The 24,768-nt window shown below is 50.9% G+C and overlaps 2 protein-coding genes across 2 annotated transcripts in view; one reads left to right on the forward strand and one right to left on the reverse strand.

The window, feature by feature from the left end:
* Positions 1-24,768, reverse strand: part of LOC140198335 (coxsackievirus and adenovirus receptor homolog) — a 298,796-nt gene that overhangs the window by 100,872 nt on the left and 173,156 nt on the right. The window lies entirely within an intron of this gene.
* Positions 1-24,768, forward strand: part of LOC140198333 (uncharacterized) — a 157,864-nt gene that overhangs the window by 89,993 nt on the left and 43,103 nt on the right. The window contains exons 5-6 of the mRNA XM_072259429.1: positions 1,923-2,036; positions 2,153-2,254. Coding sequence (XP_072115530.1) covers positions 1,923-2,036; positions 2,153-2,254 — 216 coding nt within the window. The remainder of the gene's footprint in view (positions 1-1,922; positions 2,037-2,152; positions 2,255-24,768) is intronic.

Consider the following 24,768-nt stretch of genomic DNA (forward strand, 5'->3'; position numbering starts at 1 on the left):
GCTGGAGCATAGACAATAGACAATAGGTGCAGGAGTAGGCCATTCGGCCCCTCCAGCCAGCACCGCCATTCACTGTGATCATGGCTGATCATCCACTATCAGTATCCAGTTCCTGCCTTATCCCCATAACCTTTGATTCCACTATCTTTAGGAGCTCTATCCATCTCTTTCTTGAAAGCATCCAGAGACTTGGCCTCCACAGCCTCCTGGGACAGAGCATTCCATACATCCACCACTCTCTGGGTGAAAAAGTTTTTCCTCAACTCCGTTCTAAATGGCCTACCCCTTATTCTTAAACTGTGGCCTCTGGTTCTGGACTCACCCGTCAGTGGGAACATGCTTCCTGCCTCCAGCGTGTCCAATCCCTTAATAATCTTATATGTTTCAATAGGATCCCCTCTCAGCCTTCTAAATTCCAGCGTATACAAGCCCAGTTGCTCCAAACTTTCGACATATGACAGTCCTGCCATCCCAGGAATTAACCTTGTAAACCTGTGCTGCACTCCCTCAATAGCAAGAATGTCCTTCCTCAAATTTGGAGACCAAAAGTGCACACAGTACTCCAGGTGTGGTCTCACCAGGGCCCTGTACAGCTGCAGAAGGACCTCTTTGCTCTTATACTCAATTCCCCTTGTTATGAAGGCCAGCATGCCATTAGCTTTCTTCACTGCATGCTGTACTTGCATTCTTGCTTTCAGTGACTGATGTACAAGAACACCTAGAACTCACTGTACTTCCCCTTTTCCTAACTTGACTCCATTTAGATAATATTCTGCCTTCCTGTTCTTACCACCAAAGTGGATAACCTCACATTTATCCATATTAAACTGCATCTGCCCACTCACCCAGCCTGTCCAAGTCACCCTGCATTCTCATAACATCCTCCTCACATTTCACACTGCCACCCAGCTTAGTGTCATCGCAAATTTGCTAATGTTACTTTTAATTCCCTCATCTAAATCATTAATATATATTGTAAACAGCTGCGGTCCCAGCACTGAACCCTGCGGTACCCCACTGGTCACCGCCTGCCATTCCTAAAGGGAGCCATTAATCGCTACTCTCTTTTTTCTGTCAGCCAACCAATTCTCAATCCATGTCAGTACTCTGCCCCCAGTACCCTGTGCCCTAATTTTGCCCACTAATCTCCTATGTGGGATTTTATCAAAGGCTTTCTGGAAGTCCAGGTACACTACATCCACTGGCTCTCCCTTGTCCATTTTCATAGTTACATCCTCAAAAAATTCCAGAAGATTAGTCAAGCATGATTTCCCCTTCGTAAATCCATGCTGACTCGTACCGATCCTGTTACTGCTATCCAGATGTGTCATAATTTTATCTTTTATAATTGACTCCAGCATCTTTCCCACCACCGACGTCAGGCTAACCAGTCTATAATTCCCTGTTTTCTCTCTTCCTCCCTTCTTGAAGAAAGGGACAACATTAGCCACCCTCCAATCCACAGGAACTGATCCTGAATCTATAGAACATTGGAAAATGATTACCAATGCGTCCATGATTTCTAAAGCCACCTCCTTAAGCACCCTGGGATGTAGGCCATCAGGTCCCGGGGACTTATCAGCCTTCAGACCCAACAGTCTATCCAACACCATTTCCTGCCTAATATAAATTTCATGGTTGAGGTTGAGCATGGGGTTGAGGAAGTGGAATAAATGATCAGCCGTGATTAATGGTGGAGCAGACTCAATGAGCCACATGGCCTAATTCACCTCCTATCTCTATGGTCTTATGCTTTTTGAAAAGTTCTTGAAATTTTGGATATTTTGGCTTTGAACACTGCCTTGTGAAATTGACGTATTCGTGTTCAGAGATGGTCCAAATCATTGCATTTTTCTCTAATGATGCACTGCATCCAGTGTATATTTTACAGGGAGGTAAACTGAGACTGTTTTGACTTTCAGGAAATCTGTTTGTTCATGAAGACACCCTTGTAGGCTCCGTTATTGTGTTGGTTAGCGCTGCAACATCCTTCTGTGCATCAGCCTTCATCGTCTATGCCCTGGAGAAGGATCAAGGTAACACGTTTGTTTTGTTTAGAAAATGAAGTGCTGGTTTAAAGATATTGAATATCTACACTCTTTAATTTATAACCTCTAAGTTTATTTCTGATTTCGACCTGTTTCCATTGCAGTTAAAACATACTGGCTTCATGTGACATCTGCAATTGTGGTATTTCACGGAATGTCCTTATTTTGCCAACTAATTACATTTGTAATCTTTAACGTAAATGCAGGTAGGTGATCTGATCAAATTCATTCACCACCCATGTTTCTGTGCTACAGACCCTATTCTGCATAATCATAAAATATTTACACTGGCAAAGCAAAATACAGTAAATCCCAGGAACAAAGTCCAGCAGAATAGTTTTAAACTGGAGTTGTAAACATGTAATCTTTCATCTTCCAGTTATTTGAGTACATATCAAAAAATCATTAATTGAAGCCAGTTAATAACTGGGAAACTAAAATTTGTGTGAACAGCTAAATCATCGGAATGAGATTCAGAAACACGAGAAAATCTACAGATGCTGGAAACATAGAAAAGCTACCATGCAATACAGGCCCTTTGGCCCTCGATACTGTGCTGAAAATGTACTACTTTAGAAATTACCTAGAGTTGCCCATATCCCTCTATCTTTCTAAGCTCTGTGTACCTATCTAGGAGTCTCTTTAAAGACCCTGTCATATCTGCCTCCACCATCGTCTTCGGCAGCATATTCACGGACTCACCACTCTCTGCGTAAAAAAAACGTACCCCGACAATCTCTGTACCTACTTCCAAGCACCTTACAGCTGTGAAATCTCATGTTGACCATTTCAGCCCTGGGGAAAAAAACCTCTGACTATCCACACGATCAATGCCTCTCATCATCTTGTACACCTCTATCAGGCCACCTCTCATCATCCGTCACTCCAGGGAGAGCAGGCCGAGTAATGTGGGACAAGGAAGTGGTGGACAAACTGAATCTGCTCTCAGGATGAGGCTTTTCATTCTAGGACGAGGGAGATGTCTTCCTTTTTTAAAGAAAGGGGCTTCCCTTCCTCCACTATCAACTCTGCTCTTAAACGCATCTCCCCAATTTCACGTACATCTGCTCTCACTCCATCCTCCCGCCACCCCACTAGGAATAGGGTTCCCCTGGTCCTCACCTACCACCCCACCAGCCTCCGGGTCCAACATATTATTCTCCATAACTTCCGCCACCTCCAACGGGATCCCACCACTAAGCACATCTTTCCCTCCCCCACCCCTGCATTCTGCAGGGATCGCTCCCTACACAACTCCCTTATCTATTCATCCCCCCCATCCCTCCCCACTGATCTCCCTCCTGGCACTTATCCGTGTAAGCGGAACAAGTGCTACACATGCCCTTACACTTCCTCCCTTACCACCATTCAGGGCCCCAAACAGCCCTTCCAGGTGAGGCAACACTTCACCTGTGAGTCGACTGGGGTGATATGCTCTGTCCGTCAGAGAAAGCAGGATCTCTCAGTGGCCACACATTTTAATTCCGCATCGCATTCCCATTCTGATATGTCTATCCACGGCCTCCTCTACTGTAAAGATGAAGCCACACTCAGGTTGGAAGAACAGCACCTTATATTCCGTCTGGGTAGCCTCCAACCTGATGGCATGAACATCGACTTCTCTAACTTCCGCTAAGGCCCCACCTCCCCCTCGTACCCCATCTGTTACTTATTTTTATGCACACATTCTTTCTCTCACTCTCCTTTTTCTCCCTCTGTCCCTCTGAATATACCTCTTGCCCATCCTCTGGGTCCCCCTCCCCCCTTGTCTTTCTTCCCGGACCTCCTGTCCCATGATCCTCTCGTATCCCCTTTTGCCTATCACCTGTCCAGCTCCTGGCTCCATCCCTCCCCCTCCTGTCTTCTCCTATCATTTTGGATCTCCTCCTCCCCCTCCAACTTTCAAATCCCTTACTCACTCTTCCTTCAGTTAGTCCTGACGAAGGGTCTCGGCCTGAAACGTCGACTGTACCTCTTCCTAGAGATGCTGCCTGGCCTGCTGCGTTCACCAGCAACTTTGATGTGTGTTGCTTGAATTTCCAGCATCTGCAGAATTCCTGTTGTTTGCGGACAAACTGAATCGTTACTTTTCATCAGCCTTCACTATGAAAAGTCTTCACTGTGTGGGCAGTGGATGTCATTTACTTGGATCTTCGGAGGGCATTTGATAAGGTGCCACACATGAGGCTGCTTAACAAGAGAAAACCCTATGGCATTACAGGAAAGATACTGGCATGGATAGAGGAATGGCTGACAGGCAGGAGGAGACAAATGAGAGTAAAAGGGGCCTTTCCTGGTTTGCTGCCAGTAACCAGTGGTGTTCCTCAGGGATCACTACTTTTCACATTGTTGGTCAATGATTTGGATAATGGAATTGATGGCTTTGTGGCAAGATTTGCAGATGATACAAAGATAGGTGGAGGGGTAGGTAGTGCTGAGGATGCAATACGATTGCAGCAGGACTTGTACAAATTGAAAGAATGAGCAAAAAAGTGGCAGATGGAATACAGTGCTGGGAAATGTTTGATAATGGATTTTGATAACAGGAACTATTTAATTGGGGAGAACGTTCAAGCATCAGAGGTGTAAAGGGACTTAGGAATCCTTGTGCAAGACTCCCAGGAGGTTAATTTACAGGTTGTGTCTGTGGTAAAGAAGGCAGATGTAATGTTGGCATTGATTTCAATGGGAATAGAGTATATAAGCGAGGAGATAATGCTAAGCCTTTATAAGACACTAGTCAGGCCACACTTGGAGTATTGTCAAAAGTTTTGGGCCCATATCTCAGAAAGAATATGTTGTCATTGGAGGGAGTCCAGAGGAGGTTCATCAGAATGATTTTGGGAATGAAGGGGGTTAACATATGATGGGCGTTTGGCAGATTTGGGCCTGTTCTCACTGGAACTTAGAAGAATGCGGGAGTGGGGGGACCTCATGAAAACCTACTGAGGTAAGGAGGAATATTTAGCCAGAATGTAGAGAATCTGTGGAATGCTCTGCCACAGATTGCAGTGGAGGCCAAGTCCATGGGTATATTTAAGGCGGAAGTTGATAGTTTCCTGATCGCTCAGGGCATCAAAGGATATGGCGAGAAAGCAGGTGTATGATGTTGAGTGGGATCTGGGATCAGCCATGATGGAATGGCAGAGCAGACTCAATGAGCTGAATGGCCTAATTCTGCTCCTATGTCTTATGAACTCAACCTGCAAGCTAGCTTTTTGGGTGTCGTGCACAAGGACTCACAAGTCCCTTTCCATCTCAGGTTTTTGTATTTAGAGAACAGTCTGCACGTTTATTTCTACTACCAAAGTGCATGACCATGCATTTTCCAACATTGTATTTCTTTGCCACTTTCTTGTCCATTCTCCTAATCTGTCTAAATCCTTCTGCAGACTACCTGTTTCCTCAACACTACCTGCTCCTCCACCAATCTTCACATCATCTGCAAACTTGGCAAGAAACTATCAATTCCATCATACAAATCATTGATATACAGCATTAAAAGAGGCGTCCCCAACATCGACCCCTGCGAGACACCACTGGTCACTAGCAGCCAACCAAAAAAAATATCCTTTAACCCTCCACTCACCACGAATCAGGTAATGCTCTAACCATGCCAGTACCTTTCCTGTAATACCATGTGTTCTTAGCTTGGTAAGCAGCCTCATGGGTGGTAATTTAGAAAATCATAGAAAACCTACAGCACAATACAAGCCCTTTGGCCCATAAAGCTGTGCCTAACATGTCCCTACCTTAGAACTACCAAGGCTTTACCCATAGCCTTTATTTTTCTAAGCTCCATGTAACCATCCAGGAGTGTCTGAAAAGACCTCATTGTTTCCGCCTCCAACATCGCCGCCGTCAGCCCATTCCACACACTCACCACTCTCTGCGTGAAAAACCTACCCCTGACATCTCCTCTGTACCTTCTTCCAAGCACCTTAAAACCGTGTCGTCTCGTGCTAGCCATTTCAGCCCTGGGGAAAAGCCTCTGACTATCCACACATCAATGCCTCTCATTATCTTGTACACCTCTATCAGGTCATCTCTCATCCTCCATTGCTCCAAGGGGAAAAGGCTGAGTTTACTCAACCTATTCTCATAAGGCACGCTCCCCAATCCAGGCAACATCCTTGTAGATCTCCTCTGCACCCTTTCTATGGTTTCCACATCCTTCCTGTGACCTCTGACAGCCCTCCACACTATCCACAACACCTTGAACCTTTGTGTCATCAGCAAATTTAGTAACCCATCCCTCCACTTCCTCATCCAGGTCATTTATAAAAATCACAAAGAGTAGGGGCCCCAGAACAGATCCCTGAGGCACACCACTGGTCACCGGCCTCCATGCAGAATATGACCCGTCTACAACCACTCTTTGCCTTCTGTGGACAAGCCAGTTCTGGATCCACAAAGCAATGTCCCCTTGGATCCCATGCCTCCTTACTTTCTCAATAAGCTTTGCATGGGATACCTTATCAAATGCCTTGCTGAAATCCATATACACTACATCCACTGCTCTACCTTCATCAATGTGTTTAGTCACATCCTCAAAAAATTCAATCAGGCTCGTAAGGCACGACCTGCCTTTGACAAAGCCATGCTGACTGTTCCTAATCATATTATGCCTCTCCAAATGTTCATAAATTCTGCCTCTCAGGATCTTCTCCATCAACTTACCAACCACTGAATTAAGACTCACTGATGTATAATTTCCTGGGCTATCCCTACTCCCTTTCTTGAATAAGGGAACAATATCTGCAACCCTCCAATCCTCTGAAACCTGTCCCGTCCTCATTGATGATGCAAAGATAGTTGCCAGAGGCTCAGCAATCTCCTCCCTTGCATCCCATAGTAGCTTGGGGTACATCCCATCTGGTCCCGGTGACTTATCCAACTTGATGCTTTCCAAAAGCTCCAGCACATCCTCTTCCTTAATATCTACATGCTCAAGCTTTTCAGTCCACTGCAAGTCATCCCTACAATTGCCATGGTCCTTTTCTGTAGTGAATACTGAAGCAAAGTATTCATTAAGTACCTCGCTATTTCCTCCGGTTCCATACACACACTTTTCCGCTGTCACACGTGATTGGTCCTATTCTCTCATGTCTTATCCTCTTGCTCTTCACATATTTGTGGAATATCTTGGGGTGTTCCTTAATCCTGCCCGCCAAGGCCTTGTCATGGCCCCTTCTGGCTCTCCTAATTTCCTTCTTAAACTCCTTCCTGCTAGCCTTACACTCTTATGGATTCCTATCATTACCTGGTTTTTTGAACCTTTCATAAGCTCTTCTTTTCTTCCTGACTAGATTTACAACAGCCTTTGTACACCACAGATCTTGTACCCTACCATCATTTCCCTGTCTCATTGGAATGTACCTACTCAGAACCCCACGCAAATATCCCCTGAACATTTACCACATTTCTGTACATTTCCCTGAGAACATCTTTTTCCAATTTATGCTTCCACGTTTCTGCCTGATATCCTCGTATTTCCCAAACGTTTCCCGAACTTGTCTGTTCTTATCCCTCTCCAATACTATGGTAAAGGAGACAGAATTGTGATCACTATCTCCAAAATGCTCTCCCCCTGAGAGACCTGACACCTGACCAGGTTCATTTCCCAATACCAGATCAAGTAGAGCCTCTCCTCTTGTAGCCTTATCTACATATTGTGTCAAGAAATCTTCCTGAACAACCTAACAAACTCTACCCCATCTAAACCCCTCACTCTAGGGAGATGCCAATCAATATTGGGGAAATTAAAATCTCCCACCACAACAACCCTGTTATTATTACTCCATTCCAGAATCTGTCTCCCTATCTGTTCCTCGATGTCCCTGTTACTATCAGGAGGTCTATAAGAAACACCCAGTAGAGTTATTGACTCTAACTTCCACCCACAGAGACTCCGTAGACAATGCTTTTCTGCAGCCGTGACACTATCTCTGATCAACAGTGCCACGCCCCCACCTCTTTCGCCTCCCTCCCTATCCTTTCTGAAACATCTAAAGCCCGGCACTTGAAGTAGCCATTCCTGCCCCTGCATCATCCAAGTTTCTGTAATGGCCACAACATCATAGCTCCAAGTGCTGATCCACGCTCTAAGTTCATTGGCTTTATTCATAATACTCCTCACATTAAAATAGACACATCTCAAGCCATTCAAAAGAGCACGTCCTTTCTCTATCACCTGCCTATTCCCCCTTTCGCACAGTCTCCCAAGCTTTCTCTATTTGTGAGCCAACCTCCCTTTCCTCCGTCACTTTAGTTCGGTTTCCACCCCCCAGCAATTCTAGTTTAAACTCTCCCCAATAGCCTTAGCAAAGCTCCCCGCCAGGGTATTGGTCCCCCTTGGATTCATGTGCAACCTGTCCTTTTTGTACAGGTCACACCTGCCCCTGAAGAGATCCCAATGATCCAGAAATCTGAATCCCTGCCCCCTGATCCAATCCCTCAGCCAAGCATTTATCCTCTACCTCATTCTATTCCTATCTCTATCTATCCATCCCATAGGATGATGATGGTTCCTTTCAGTCAGTTAGTGGGGTGGTACCCCACTCCTCAGAAAGGAACAGCGTGTGCGTGAGTGGATTTCAGATGAGTAGGGGGTTCACAGGTCCAGACCCACCCTCTCGACATCCCCTCCTAGATCCAGCGGCATGGTGGGGTCCAAGACGGCGGGAGGAAGTTCTGTTGCAGTGAATGGCCAGACCAAGCTTCGATGCAAGGGATGCCCTTTCTGTGCTTCACAGCACGTGTTTGCTAGATGGCCGTTGACCCTATGAGAGGGTTCATCCACCCTTTGACAGGTCAGTCGTCTGAGTGCTTCTGGTACCATGGAGCACAGTACTACCTGTCGCATGGTCGGGTGGTCGGTGACTAAACCGGCTCCCCCACCAGGCTTGCCTGGTGCGGAGAGTGGCCAGACACCCTGCAGGACGAAAAACAAGACCTGTCAAAGGGTGGATTCTATTCCTATACTCATTGTCACGCGGCACAGGCTGTAATCCCAAGATTACAGCCAAGATTACTACCTTTGCAGTCCTACTTCTCAACTTCCTTCCTAACTCCCTGTAGTCTGCTTTCAGGACCTCCTCCCTTTTCCTTCCTATGTCATTGGTACCAATATGTACCACAACCTCTGGCTGTTCACCTTCCCACTTCAGGTTATCTTGGACACGATCAGAAACATCCTGGACCCTGGCACCTGTGAGGCAAACTACCTTCCGCATTTCTTTCCTGCATCCATAGAATTGCCTGTCTGTCCCAGTAACTATAGATTCCCCCATCACTGCTGCCATCCTCTTCCTTTCCCTACCCTTCTGAGCCACAGGCCAGACTCTGTGCCAGAGGCGCGACCGCTGTCCCCCCCAATGGTCCTCAGACAGGAGTACCTATTGTCAAGGGGCACAGTCACCGGAGTACTCTCTAGCACCCGCTTCTTGCCCTTCCCTCTCCTGACTGTTACCCACTTCTTTGTCTCCTGTGGTCCTGGGTGACTGGGTAGCTCCTCTCCATCACCTCCTCACTCTCCCTGACCAGACGAAGGTCATCGAGCTGCATCTCCAGTTCCCTAACGCGGTCCCTTAGGAGCTGCAGCTCGACACACCTGGTGCAGATATGGCCATCCAGGAGGCTGGGAGTCTCCCGGACCTCCCACATCTGACACTGAGCACAGAACACTGGCCTCACACACATACTTTCTGTCTTTATTTTAAACAGATAACTTACCTGGCCTCGATCCCTTATCACCAAAGCCCCGTCGAACCGAAGCCTTCCTACTCTATCTCCCATTACTCCATCGCCCGCTCCTCCGACACCAGCTCTGTAAATCTGTCTTCTTTTTAAACTCTTCCCGCTGTTCTCACTGGCCAACCTCCACGTGCTTGCACAGTCGTGCCCCGTTCAAACGGCTGAAGAAATCTCCTCAAAGAATTCCAACAGGTTCACCAGGGAAGATTTTCCCATAAGGAAGCCATGCAGACTTCGTCCTATCTTATCCTGGAATACATCTATCCTGCACCTTCCTCATTTTTCCCAGAAACTTGGGTCATTACTGCTCTGCTGTCATCCCTGCCAGTATCTCCTTCCAATTTACTTTGGCCAACTCCTCTCTCATAGCACTGTAATTTCCTTTACTCCACTGAAATACTGCTACGTCAGACTTTACTTTCTCCCTGTTAAGTTTCAAATTGAAGCTTGTCTGAACAAAGAGCTTCAGAGGCATTTGGACATCCCAGAGCTCCAGTCAGCATTGGGAGCAGAACACTTCGAACAGGTTACTCGCAGGTCAGCAAAGCTTCTTTATAAGGAGAGATTTGCAGGCATTCGGACATTCCAGAGATCCATTCGGGAGCTAGAGCAGAGCATTGCGTATTAACTAAAAGAACAGAAGCGGCAAGCAGGGTGGCCGTTGTTGGGAGTCGGCCAGCAGTGAGAGTGGGAGCATCAGGCTGAGGCCAAAGATTCGGGTTAGAGGATTTGGTCTTGGTTGCCCATTGTACAGTGCAGGCAGGATGGCAGACGTGGCAGTGGAAAGCTCCTCCTGTAGGATGCGGGGATTCATGGAACCTGATAGTCTCCCTGATGACTACACCTGCGGGACGTGCAGCCAACTCCAGCTCATGAAAGACCTTTTTACGGAGTTGGAGTTGAATAAACTTAGGAACATCCGGGAGGCAGAGCATTTGATAGATAGGACTTTTGAGCAGGTGGTTACACCCAGAGTGCACAATTCGGGAGCAGATGGGTGAACACCGAGAGAGGCAAAAGGAGAAGGAAGTCTGTGCAGGGTCCCCCTGTGGCCATTCCCCTCAACAACAGGATACAGCTGAGGGGGGTGGGGTGACCTATCTGGACAAGGCAGCAACAGCCAGACCAACAGCTCTGTGGTCAGCTCTGAGCCTCAGAAGGGTAGGGTGAAGTCAGGCAGAGCAATAGTTTTAGGGGTCTCGGTGGTTAGGAGGATTATATGGTAGCAAGAGAGATGCCAGGATAGTGTGCTGGTTCCCAGGTGCTAGGGTCCAGGTTGCAGAATATTCTTGAAGGGGAGGGTGAGCAGCCAGCAGTCATGGTACATGTTGGCACCAATGACATAGGCAGGAGAGGAGTAGAGGTCCCACATAGTAAGTTTAGGAAAGGGGGTGAAGAGCAGGACCACCAAGGTGGTAATCTTCAGATTACTCCCTGTACCACAAGCTATTGAAGGTCGGAACAGGAAGGTAGCGCAGTTGGATGAGTGGCTGAGGAGATGGTGCAGGACAGGGTTTCAAATTCTTGGATCGTTGGAACCTTTTCTGGGGAAGGGGTGACCTGTACAAGTGGGACAGGTTGTACTGAAACTGGAGGGGAACCAGTATCTTGGGAGGGAGGTTTGCTAATGCTATTGGGGAGGGTTTAAGTTAGATTTGCGGAAGGGTGTGAACCGAAGTGAAGAGGCAGAGGATGGGGAGGTTGGCGCACAGGTGCTGACAGCTTGTAGGGAGTTTGTGAGGAAGGATAGGCAGATGATAGGGCAAAGAAACACTTAGCCAGATGGATTGAGATGTGTATTTTAATGCAAGGGGGATGAACTGACAGTGTGGATCATTACATGGAACTATGATGTTACAGATAAACTGATGAACTATGCCAATTCAAAGGCTTGGATGTCTCAGGGACAGGAATGGCTGCTGAGTGTGCCGGGCTTTAGATGGTTGAGTGAACTTGGCCTTTTCTTCTCGCAGCGACGGAGGATGAGAGGTGTCCTGATTGAGGTGTACAGGATGATGAGGGGTTTTGATGGTGTGGATAGCCAGAGACTTTTTGCTTGGGCTAAAATGGCTAACAGGACGGGGCATAGTTTTAAAGTACTTGGAAATCGGTACCGAGGGGATGTCAGGGGTGAGTTTTTTACACAGAGGGTGGTCAGTGTGTGCAATGCACTGCCGGCGGTGGTGGTGAAAGTGGATAGAATAGGGCCTTTTAAGAGCCTCTTAGATAGGTACATGGAGCTTAGAAAAATAGAGAGCTATGTGCTGGGGAAATTCTAGGCACTTTCTAGAGTAGGTGACATGTCAGCACAACATTGTGGCCTGAAGGGCCTGTAATGTGCTGTAGATTTCTATGTTCTATGTTTCAGAAAGGACAGGGAGGGAGGCAAAAGAGTTGGGGGAGTGGCACTGCAAATCAGAGATAGTGTCACGGCTTCAGAAAAGGAGGAAGTCATGGAGGAGTTGTCTACTGAGTTATTGTGAGTGGAAGTCAGAAACAGGAAGGAGGCAATAACTCTATTGGGTGTTTTTTCACAGACTCCCTGAATAGTAACAGAGATGCTGAGGAGCAGATAGGGAGGCAGGTTCTTGAACGGTGCAATAATAATACAGTTGTTGTGATGGGTGATTTTAACTTTCCTAATATTGACTGGCATCTCCTTAGAGCAAGGGGTTTAGTTGGGGTGCAGTTTGTTAAGTGTGTTCAGGAAGGTCTGATGCAATATGTAGATAAGCCAACTAGAGGAGAAGCTGTACTTGATCTGGTATTGGGAAATGAACCTGGTCAGGTGTCAGATCTCACAGTGGGAGAGCATTTTAGAAGTAGTTATCACAACTCTTCCTTTACCATGGTGCTGGAGGGGAACAGGAGCAGACAATTTGGGAAAACAAATTTAACTGGGGTCGGGGGAAATATGACGCTATTTGGCTGGAACTTGGGAACATAAATGTGGAGCAGATGCTCTCCCAATTTTGCCACATTTCTGTGTGTGTAATGCACAGCAGAAATGTGACAAAAGTTCAGCGAAGATCTGCATAGGTATTGAGGCAGGGAAAAGATGGTAGGGTAAAGGGACCATGGTGTATGAAGGATGTAGAAAATCTAGTTAAGAAGAATAGAAAAGCTTATAAAAGGGCCGGCTGGTGGCGCAACGACATTGGCGCCGGACCCGGGAGTGGAGGTTCCCAGGTTCGAAACCAGTCAGGTCCGCCTCCAAGTACGCTTTCCATCCGTGCCGGGTTGAGTGTCGAGAACGCAACTTGACCTCGTAAAACAAAGGGAAAATACTGCGAAAATGTCTGTGTGAAGAGTGGCGCGCCACACAGTCTTTCTCTCTCTCTCTCTCTCTCTCTCTCTCTCTCTCTCTCTCTCTCTCTCTCTCTCTCTCTCTCTCCCTCCCTCTCTCACTTCGCGCCTTGTAAGAGCACGCACGGACACGCACACGCACAGACTCGTACGCGCGCAGGCACACGCAAAAAAAAAGCTTACAAAAGCTTCAAGAAACTAGGTACTGTTAGAGCTCTAGAAAATTACAAGTGCCAGGAAGGAGCTCAAAAATGAAATTAGGAGAGCTGAAAGGACTTGATAAGGCCTTGGCGAGCAGGATTAAGAAAAACCCCAAGGCATTTTACAAGAATGTGAAGAGCAAGAGGATATTGCTCCTTGAAGATGTTCTGGGTACTTTGCAGGCTAGTACCCAAGGTGGAGCCAACTAAATTCACAACCCTCTGCAGCTTCTTTCGGTCCTGTGCAGTAGCCCCACCCCCAACATACCAGACAGTGATGCAGCCTGTCAGGATGCTCTCCACGGTACAACTACAGAAGTTTTTGAGTGCTTTTGTTGACATACCAAATCTCTTCAAACTCCTAATGAAGTATAGTTACTCTCTTGCCTCCTTTATAGCTGCATTGATATGTTTGGACCAGGCTAGCTCCTCAAGATCTTGATACCTAGGAACTTGAAATTGCTCGCTCTCTCCACTTCTGAACTCTCTATGAAGATTGGTATGTGTTCCTTCGTCTTACCCTTCCTGAGTGCACAATCAGCTTTTTCGTCTTACTGATGTTGAGTGCCAGGTTGTTGCTGTGGCACCGCTCCACTGGTTTGTATATCTCACTCCTATACTTCCTCTCGTTTCCATCTGAGATTCTACCAATAGCGGTTGTATTATCAGCAAATTTATAGATGGTATTTGAGCAATGCCTAGCCACACAGTCATGAGTATATAGAGAGCAGAGCCGTGAGCTAAGCACACAACCCTGAGGTACAACAGTGTTGATCGCTCACCAATCCGCACGGATTGTGGTCTTCCGGTTAGGAAGTCGAGGATCTAATTGCAGAGGGAGTTACAGAGACCCAGGTTCTGCAACTTCTCAATCAGGATTGTGGGAATGATGGTGTTCAATGCTGAGCTATGGTCGATGAACAGCATCCTGACCTAGGTATTTGTATTGTCCAGGTGGTCTAAGGCCATGTGAAGGGCCATTAGGATTGGATCTGCCGTTGACCTATTGTGGCGATAGGCAAATTGCAATGGGTCCAAGTCCTTGCTGAGGCAGGAGTTCAGTCTAATCATGACCGACCTCTCAAAGCATTTCATCACTATAGATGTGAGTGCTACCGGGCAATAGTCATTAAGGCAGCTTACATTATTCTTCTTAGGCACTGGAATAATGGTTGCCTTTTTGAAGCAAGTGGGAACTTCTGCTCGTAGCAGTGAGACATTGAAAATATCCTTGAATACTCCCACCAGTTGGTTGGCACAAGTTTTCAGAGTCTTACCAGGTACTCCATCGGGACCTTCCACCTTGCGAGGGTTCACTCTCTTTAAAGACAGCCTAACATCGGCCTCTGAGACAGAGATCACAGGGTCATCAGGTGCATCAGGGATCTTCACAGCTGTAGTTGTGTTCTCCCATGTGCAGAGTTTTTCATTTTGCTAGGTCAAATTTGAGAAAAATATATAATATTAATGGTAACACTCTTGACAGTGTGGAGGATCATTGAGATTTTGAGGTCTGTGTCCACTGGACACTCAAGCTGCTGCACTGGTTGACAGTGTTGTTAAGAAGGTGTATGCTGTGATGGTCTTCATCAACCGTGGGATTGCGTTGAAGAGCCGTAAGATAATGTTATATAAGACCTTGGTTAGACCCCACTTGCAGTAAGGAAATTCTAGGCAGTTTCTAGAGTGTTACGTGGTCGGCACAACATTGTGGGCCGAAGGGCCTGTAATGTGCTGTAGATTTTTGTTTCTTAACTCAGTCATTTTGTGATAACAGTCTCTTCAGGGTTCCTTTACCTTAAACTCCCTAATTACCGCCGGTTCATTACATTACACCCATTCCAGAAGAGCTGATCCCCTAGTAGTCTGAACGACAAGCTGCTCTGAAAGGCCATCTCAAAGGCATTCAACAAATTCACTCTCCTGGGATCTATTATGAAGCAGATTTTCCCAATCTATCTGCATGTTAAAATCTATCATAACATTGCCATTTTGACACGCTTTTCTATTTCCCGTTGTAATCTGTAGTCCACATCTCAGCTGCTGTTGGGAGGCCTGTATATAACTGCCATCAGGATCCTTTTACCGTTGCAGTTTCTTAACTCAACCCACAAGGATTCGACATTTTCCATATATGTCACATCCTTCTTCTGATTTGATGTTATTCTTTACCAGCAGAGCCTCACCACTCCCTCTGCCTACCTTCCTATCCCTCTGATACAATGTGGAACCCTTGGCATTCAGCTCCCCTGTAACCACCCTTCATCCAGGAATCAGTGATGGCCACAACATCGTACCTGACAATCTGTAAAAGTGCATCAAGATCACCCACCTTATTTGTTATACTTTGTGCATTAAGACTTAGCACTTTGAGTACTGTATTTACTACTCTTTTGATCCTGCTTTCCTACTACACTGATGCTCATCCAGCTGGCTGCACTTTTGTCTAATCATGTGCTGCTCTTCTTAATAGTCTTACTGCATGCTATCTTTGATTTTTTACCGTCCATCCTATCCTGAGTCCCATCAAGCCAGTCCCCATCCCATCCCTTGACAAAATTAGTCCCCAACTGCTCTAACAAACGTACCTTGAGAATATTGGTCTCCCTTGGGTTCAGGTGCAGCCCGTCCCTTTCGAACAGGTCAGACCTCCCCCAGAAGAGATCCCAATGATCCAAGAACCTGAAGCCCTGCCCCCTGCACCAGCTCCTCAGCCACACATTTATCTGCCAAATCACTGTGTTTCAACCTCACTGGTGTATTGCACAGGTAGCAATCCAGAAATTACTACACTGGAGGTCCTGCTTCTCAGCTTTCTTCCTATTTCTTTAAATTCTCTCTCCAAGGCCTCTTTGCTTTTCCTTCCTATGTCATTGGTACCAACAGGTACCAAAACATCTGACTGATTTCCCTTCCCCTCCAAAATGTCCCAGACCCTGACACCTGGGAGGCAACATACCATCCGGGTGTCCCGTTCACATCCACAGAATCTCCTGTCTGTTCCTCTAACTATTGAATCCCCTATCACTGCCTCGCTCCTCCCCGCCTTCTTTCCCTTCTGCACCACTGACCTATGCTCAGTGCCAGTAACCTGGCGTCCATAGCATTCCCCGAGAGGTCATCTCCCAAAACAGTACACTCAGTATTGAGGGGAATGGCCACAGGGCAGCTCTGTGTTGGCTGCCTATTCTCCTGTCAGCCACCCAGCTACCCTCCTCCTGCGACTTCCCTGTAATTCTGTATGATGAGCTCCTCACTCTCCCATGAAAGCCGAAGGTCTCCTAGGACTCCAGGATTCAGCGTGAAGAACACACAGTGGCCATTTAAACTGCACTGAGTACCCTGACACTATAAGAAGAAGGGAAATTTAACAGACACTTACCCAGACCACATACCCAGAGCCAATGCCTTTTCTGAGTTGAGGCCTCCTTTGAGACTAAACTTGACTCTCCCACTCTCACAACTGGCCCACTCCCAAGGATGCTCGCTTGTCCCATCTGTACTTCTATTTACTCCTCTCTGTGCTGCTCCCACCACTGATTGTGCCTGCAGAATGAGTCTGAGGTGCCCAAGGTTGCATAACTGCCGTCAGAGCAGTAAGGGAGAATGTCAGATAGTGGAGTGGCTGTGCCCATCAACTATAAGTACTCCATTTTGAGTACCACTGGGGGAGGGGGGGAACAACCTTCCTGTGGAAAGCAATAGTGGCCGTGCCTCTGACACTGAGTCTGGTCCTGTGGTAAGAAGGGTAGGGAACTGAAAAGGATGGCATGAGTAACATGGGACTTTATAGTTAGGGGGACAGATGGGTGTTTCTATGGATGTGAAAAAGAAACATGGATGGGAGTTTGACTCCCAGGTGCCAAGGACCGTGATTTTCCTGAACACGTCCACAATATCCTAAAAAGGGAGGGGTGAGCAGCCAGAAGTCGTGGTACACATTGGTACCAATGACACAGATAAAATTTGAGGATTTTAATTTCTCCAAATCTCGATTTGCATCTCCCTAGAGCGAGGATTTAGATGGGGTAGAGTTTGTTAGGTGTGTTCAGGAAGGCTTCTTGACACAATATGTAGATACACCTACAAGAGGAGAGGCTGTACTTGATCTGGTATTGGGAAATGAACCTGGTTAGGTGTCAGATCTCTCAGTGGGAGAGTATTTTGGAGATAGTGATCACAGTTCTATCTCCTTTACCATAGCATTGGAGAGGGATAGGAACAGACAAGTTACAGAAACGTTTAATTGGAGTAAGGGGAAATATGAGGCTATCAGGCAGGAACTTGGAAGCATAAATTGGGAACAGATGTTCTCAGGGAAACGAACAGAAGAAATGTGGCAATTGTTTAGGGAATATTTGTGTGGTGTTCTGCATAGGTGCGTTCCAATGAGACAGGGAAAAGATAGTAGGGTTACAGGAACCGTGGTGTACAAAGGCTGTTGTAGTCAAAAAGAAAAGCTTATGAAAGGTTCAAAAAACTAGGTAATGATAGAGATTTAGAAGATTATAAGGCTAGCAGGAAGGAGCTTAAGAAAGAAATTGGGAGAGCCAGAAGGGGCCATGAGAAGGCCATGGTGGACAGGATTAAGGAAAACTTCAAGGCATTCTCCAAGTGTGTGAAGAGCAAGAGGATAAGACATGAGAGAATAGGATCAATCAAGTGTGACAGTGGGAAAGTGTGTATGGAACCAGGAGGAGATAGCAGAGGTAATTAACGAATACACTGCAGAAAAGGATCTTGGTGATTGTAGTGATGACTTGCATTTACATTGGACTGAAAAGCTTGAGCATGTAGGTATTGAGGAAGAGATTGTGCTGGAGCTTTTGGAAGGCATCAAGTTGGATAAGTCACAGGGACCGGACGAGATGTACCCCAGGCTACTGTGGGAGAGAAGGGAGGAGATTGCTGAGCCTCTGGCAATGATCTTTGCATCATCAATGGGGACGGGAGAGGTTTCGGAGGATTGAAGGTTTGTGGATGTTGTTCCTTTATACAAGAGAGGGAGTAGTAGAGATAGCCCAGGAAATTATAGACCAGTGAGTCTTACTTCAGTGGTTGGAAGTTAATAGAGAAGATCCTGAGAGGCAGGATTTATGAACAATTGGAGAGGCATAATATGATTAGGAATAGTCAGCATGGCTTTGTCAAAGACAGGTTATGCCTTGCGACCCCGATTGAATTTTTTAAGGATGTGACTAAACTCACTGATGAAGTAGAGCAGTAGATGTAGTGTATATGGATTAATGATATTGTCACGTACCCCGTGACGGGTTAAAGAACCAGCGGAAATAGAGAACACCTTGGAGTCCAGTATTGCTATTAACTAATGGTATTTATTAGTAACTAGGCAATACAGTAATATAAATGCAGATAAGTCAAACAGATTAGCAATGATTATATATAAGAGTAACGTTCTGTTATATTGGCTCATATATGTCTAGGGGAAATCCCACCCAGCACCCGCCTCAACACTTCCCACAGGGTCGGTCGCCACCCGAATCAAGCCCAAACATCAATCATCAGCCAGCACACCCAGTAAATTTTAACAAGTACACTTTATAGATATAACTAATTCTATGACATTAATATAAATTCGATACAGAAAGGGAAGTAATGAAAAAAAAGGTGCCAGACTTATCAAAGTCCAAGTTCTTCGTGCTCAACCGTTGGAGCTCCATCGATTCCGGACGACCACCCGGATCCTGTCGACTCGCGGCTCCGGATCACCAAGAGTGATCGACCGGAGCCTTTCCACACGTCCGTGGTCCTCCCTGTCTCTCCTCCGACTCCCCGTCTCTCCACCGTCCTCCCCCTCTCTCCTCCGTCTCCCCGTCTCTCCTCCGACTCCCCGTCTCTCCACCGAATCCCCGTCTCTCCACCGACTCCCCCTCTCTCCCCCCCGACTCCCCGTCTCTCTCCTCCGACTCCCCGTCTCTCCTCCGTCCTCCCCGTCTCTCCTCCGAATCTCCGTCTCTCCTCCGACTGCTCGTCTCTCTACCGTCCTCCCGTCTCTCCTCCGTCTCCCCGTCTCTCCACCGTCTCCCCGTCTCTCCACCTCTCCACCGTCTCCCCGTCTCTCCTCTGACTCCCCGTCTCTCCTCCATCCTCCCCGTCTCTCCTCCAACTCCCCGTCTCTCCCCCGACTCCCCGGCTCTCCTCCGTCCTCCCCGTCTCTCCGCTGACTTTCCGTCTCCCCTCCAACTGTCCGTCTCTCCACTGACTCCCCACAAAAAACCTCCGCACGTCCACCGTACTCCCCGTCTCTCCCCCAACACCCCGTCTCTCCACCATCCTCCCCGTCTCTCCTCCATCCTCCCCGTCTCTTCTCCGACTCCTCGTCTCTCCTCCGACTCCCCGTCTCTCCTCCCGACTCCCCGTCTCTCCTCCGACTCCCCGTCTCTCCACCGTCCTCCCTGTTTCTCCACCGTCCTCCCGTCTCTCCTCCATCCTCCCCGTCTCCCCTCCGACTCCCCATCTCTCCCCCGACTCCCCGTCTCTCCCCCGACTCCCCGTCTCTCCTCCGTCCTCCCCGTCTCTCCCCGTCCTCCCCGTCTCTCCCCCGACTTCCCGTCTCTCCTCCAACTGTCCGTCTCTCCACTGACTCCCCACCAAAAACCCCCGCACGTCCACCGTACTCCCCGTCTCTCCCCCAACACCCCGTCTCTCCACCATCCTCCCCGTCTCTCCTCCATCCTCCCCGTCTCTTCTCCAACTCCTCGTCTCTCCTCCGACTCCCCGTCTCTCCTCCGACTCCCCGTCTCTCCCCCCGACTCCCCGTCTCCCCTCCCGACTCCCCGTCTCTCCTCCGACTCCCCGTCTCTCCACCGTCCTCCCTGTTTCTCCACCGTCCTCCCGTCTCTCCTCCATCCTCCCGTCTCCCCTCCGACTCCCCATCTCTCCCCCGACTCCCCGTCTCTCCCCTGACTCCCCGTCTCTCCTCCGTCCTCCCCGTCTCTCCTCATCCTCCCCGTCTCTCCCCCGACTTCCCGTCTCTCCTCCGACTCCCCGTCTCCCCTCCAACTCCCCGTCTCTCCACCGACTCCCCGCCAAAAACCCCCACTCGTCCACCGTCCTCCCCGTCTCTCCACCGTCCTCCCTGTCTCTCCTCCGTCCTCCCCGTCTCTCCTCCGACTCCCCATCTCTCCCCCGACTCCCCGGCTCTCCTCCGTCCTCCCCATCTCTCCTCCGTCCTCCCCGTCTCTCCTCTGACTTTCCATCTCCCCTCCGATTCCCCATCTCTCCTCCATCCTCCCCGTCTCTCCTCCGACTCCCCGTCTCCCCTCCAACTCCCCGTCTCTCCACTGACTCCCCGCCAAAAACCCCCGCACGTCCACCGTCCTCCCCATCTCTCCCCCAACACCCCGTCTCTCCACCATCCTCCCCGTCTCTCCTCCATCCACCCCGTCTCTTCTCCGACTCCTCGTCTCCCCTCCGACTCCCCGTCTCTCCTCCGACTCCCCGTCTCTCCCCCCCCGACTCCCCGTCTCTCCTCCGACTTCCCGTCTCTCCACCGTCCTCCCTGTTTCTCCACCGTCCTCCCATCTCTCCTCCGTCTCCCCGTCTCTCCTCCGTCTCCCCGTCTCTCCACCATCTCTCTGTCTCTCCTCCGTCCTCCCCGTCTCTCCGACTCCCTGTCTCTCCACCTCTCCACCATCTCCCCGTCTCTCCTCTGACTCCCCGTCTCTCCTCCATCCTCCCCGTCTCCCCTCCGAATCCCCATCTCTCCCCCGACTCCCCGTCTCTCCCCCGACTCCCCGTCTCTCCCCGTCCTCCCTGTCTCTCTCCCGACTTCCCGTCTCTCCTCCAACTCCCCGTCTCCCCTCCGACTCCCCGTCTCCCCTCCGACTCCCCGTCTCCCCTCCAACTCCCCGTCTCTCCACCGACTCCCCGCCAAAAACCCCCACACGTCCACCGTCCTCCCCGTCTCTCCACCGTCCTCCCCGTCTCTCCTCCGTCCTCCCCGTCTCTCCTCCAACTCCTCGTCTCTCCTCCGACTCTCCGTCTCTCCTCCGACTCCCCGTCTCTCCACCGTCTTCCTCATCTCTCCTCCGACTCCCTGTCTCTCCACCGACTCCACGTCTCTCCACCGACTCCCCCTCTCTCCACTGACTCCCCGTCTCTCATCCGACTCCTCGTCTCTCCTCCGACTCCCCGTCTCTCCTCTGACTTCCCATCTCTCCACTGTCCTCCCCATCTCTCCTCCGTCCTCCCCGTCTCTCCTCCAACTCCCCGTCAAAAACCCCATCTCTCCTCCGACTCCCCGTCTCTCCACCGTCTTCCTGGTCTATCCTCCGACTCCCCGTCTCTCCACCGACTCCTCGTCTCTCCTCCAACTCCCCGTCAAAAACCCCATCTCTCCTCCGACTCCCCGTCTCTCCACCGTCTTCCTGGTCTATCCTCCGACTCCCCGTCTCTCCACCGACTCCTCGTCTCTCCTCCAACTCCCCGTCAAAAACCCCATCTCTCCTCCGACTCCCCGTCTCTCCACCGTCTTCCTGGTCTATCCTCCGACTCCCCGTCTCTCCACCGACTCCTCGTCTCTCCTCCGACTCCCCGTCTCTCCTCCGACTGCCCGTCTCTCCACCGTCCTCCTCGTCTCTCCACCGTCCTCCCCGTCTCTCCTCCGTCCTCCCCGTCTCTCCTCCGACTCCCCGTCTCTCCACCGTCCTCTCCGTCTCTCCACCGTCCTCTCCGTCTCTCTTCTGACTCCCTGTCTCTCCTCCGTCTCCCGGTCTCTCCCCCGACTCCCCGTCCCTTCCCCGACGCCCCGTCCCTTCCCCGACTCCCCGTCTCTCCCCCGACTCCCCGTCTCTCTACCGTCCTCCCCGTCTCTCCTCCATCCTCCCTGTCTCTCCCCCGACTCCCCGTCTCTCCCCCGACTCCCCGTCTCTCCCCCGACTCCCCATCTCTCCTCCGACTCCCCGTCTCTCCACTGTCCTCCTCATCTCTCCTCCGACTCCCCGTCTCTCCTCCGACTCCCCGTCTCTCCTCCGTCCTTCCCGTCTCTCCTCTGACTCCCTGTCTCCCCTCCAACTCCCCGTCTCTCCACCGACTCCCTGCTAAAAACCCCCGCACGTCCACCGTCCTCCCCGTCTCTCCCCCAACACCCCGTCTCTCCACCATCCTCCCCGTTTCTCCTCCGTCCTCCCCGTCTCTTCTCCGACTCCTCGTCTCTCCTCCTCGTCTCTCCTCTGACTCCCCGTCTCTCCTCCGACTCCCCGTCTCTCCCCCCCGACTCCCCATCTCTCCTCCCTGACTCCCCGTCTCTCCACCGTCTCTCCACCGTCTCTCCGTCTCTCCTCCGTCCTCCCCGTCTCTCCGACTCACTGTCTCTCCACCTCTCCACCGTCTCCCCGTCTCTCTCATCTGTCTCCCCGTCTCTCCTCCATCCTCCCCATCTCCCCACCGACTCCCCGTCTCCCCTCCGACTCCCCGTCTCTCCTCCGACTCCCCGTCTCTCCACCGTCCTCCCTGTGTCTCCTCTGACTCCCCGTCTCTCCTCCGACTCCCCGTCTCTCCCCCGACTCCCCGTCTCTCCTCCGTCCTCCCCGTCTCTCCCCCGTCGTCCCCGTCCCTACCCCGACTGCCCGTCTCTCCTCTGACTTCCCGTCTCTCCTCCGACTCCCCGTCTCCCCTCCAACTCCCCGTCTCTCCACCGACTCCCCGCCAAAAACCCCCACACGTCCACCATCCTCCCCGTCTCTCCACCATCCTCCCCGTCTCTCCACCGTCCTCCCCGTCTCTCCTCCGACTCCTCGTCTCTCCTCCGACTCCCCGTCTGTCCTCCGACTCCCCGTCTCTCCTCCGACTCCCCGTCTCTCCACCATCCTCCCCGTCTCTCCTCCGACTCCACGTCTCTCCACCATCTTCCTCGTCTCTCCTCTGACTCCCTGTCTCTCCAGCGACTCCACGTCTCTCCACCGACTCCAACTCACTCCACTGACTCCCCGTCTCTCATCCGACTCCTCGTCTCTCCTCCGACTCCCCGTCTCTCCTCCGACTCCCCGTCAAAAACCCCGTCTCTCCTCCGACTCCCCGTCTCTCCTCCGACTCCCCGTCTCTCCACCACCCTCCCCGTCTCTCCTCCGTCCTCCCCGTCTCTCCTCCGACTCCCCGTCTCTCCAACGTCCTCTCCGTCTCTCCACCGTCCTCTCCGTCTCTCTTCTGACTCCCTGTCTCTCCTCCGACTCCCGGTCTCTCCCTCGACTCCCCGTCCCTTCCTCGACGCCCCGTCCCTTCCCCGACTCCCCATCTCTCCCCCGACTCCCCATCTCTCCACCGTCCTCCCCGTCTCTCCTCCGTCCTCCCCGTCTCTCCCCCGACTCCCCGTCTCTCCCCCGACTCCCCATCTCTCCTCCGACTCCCCGTCTCTCCACTGTCCTCCTCGTCTCTCCTCCGACTCCCCGTCTCTCCTCCGACTCCCCGTCTCTCCTCCGTCCTCCCCGTCTCTCCTCTGACTCCCTGTCTCCCCTCCAACTCCCCGTCTCTCCACCGACTCCCTGCCAAAAACCCCCGCACGTCCACCGTCCTCCCCGTCTCTCCCCCAACACCCCGTCTCTCCACCATCCTCCCCGTCTCTCCTCCGTCCTCCCCGTCTCTTCTCCGACTCCTCGTCTCTCCTCCTCATCTCCCCTCTGACTCCCCGTCTCTCCTCCGTCCTCCCCGTCTCTCCGACTCACTGTCTCTCCACATCTCCACCGTCTCCCCATCTCTCTCATCTGACTCCCCGTCTCTCCTCCATCCTCCCCACCTCCCCTCCGACTCCCCGTCTCTCCACCGTCCTCCCCGTTCTCCTCCGACTCCCCGTCTCTCCCCCGACTCCCCGTCTCTCCACCGTCCTCCCCGTCTCTCCCCCGTCCTCCCTGTCTCTCCCCCGACTCCCCGTCTCTGCCCTGACTCCCCGTCTCTCCCCCGACTCCCCATCTCTCCTCCGACTCCCCGTCTCTCCACTGTCCTCCTCGTCTCTCCTCCGACTCCCCGTCTCTCCTCCGACTCCCCGTCTCTCCTCCGTCCTCCCCGTCTCTCCTCTGACTCCCTGTCTCCCCTCCAACTCCCCGTCTCTCCACCGACTCCCTGCCAAAAACCCCCGCACGTCCACCGTCCTCCCCGTCTCTCCCCCAACACCCCGTCTCTCCACCATCCTCCCCGTCTCTCCTCCATCCACCCCGTCTCTTCTCCGACTCCTCGTCTCTCCTCCGACTCCCCGTCTCTCCTCCGACTCCCCGTCTCTCCCCCCCGACTCCCCGTCTCTCCTCCGACTTCCCGTCTCTCCACCGTCCTCCCTGTTTCTCCACCGTCCTCCCATCTCTCCTTCGTCTCCCCGTCTCTCCTCCGTCTCCCCGTCTCTCCACCATCTCTCTGTCTCTCCTCCGTCCTCCCCGTCTCTCCGACTCCCTGTCTCTCCACCTCTCCACCATCTCCCCGTCTCTCCTCTGACTCCCCGTCTCTCCTCCATC

The sequence above is a fragment of the Mobula birostris genome, chromosome 5 (assembly GCF_030028105.1).
Source record: "Mobula birostris isolate sMobBir1 chromosome 5, sMobBir1.hap1, whole genome shotgun sequence".
NCBI classification, from domain to species: Eukaryota; Metazoa; Chordata; class Chondrichthyes; order Myliobatiformes; family Myliobatidae; genus Mobula; species Mobula birostris.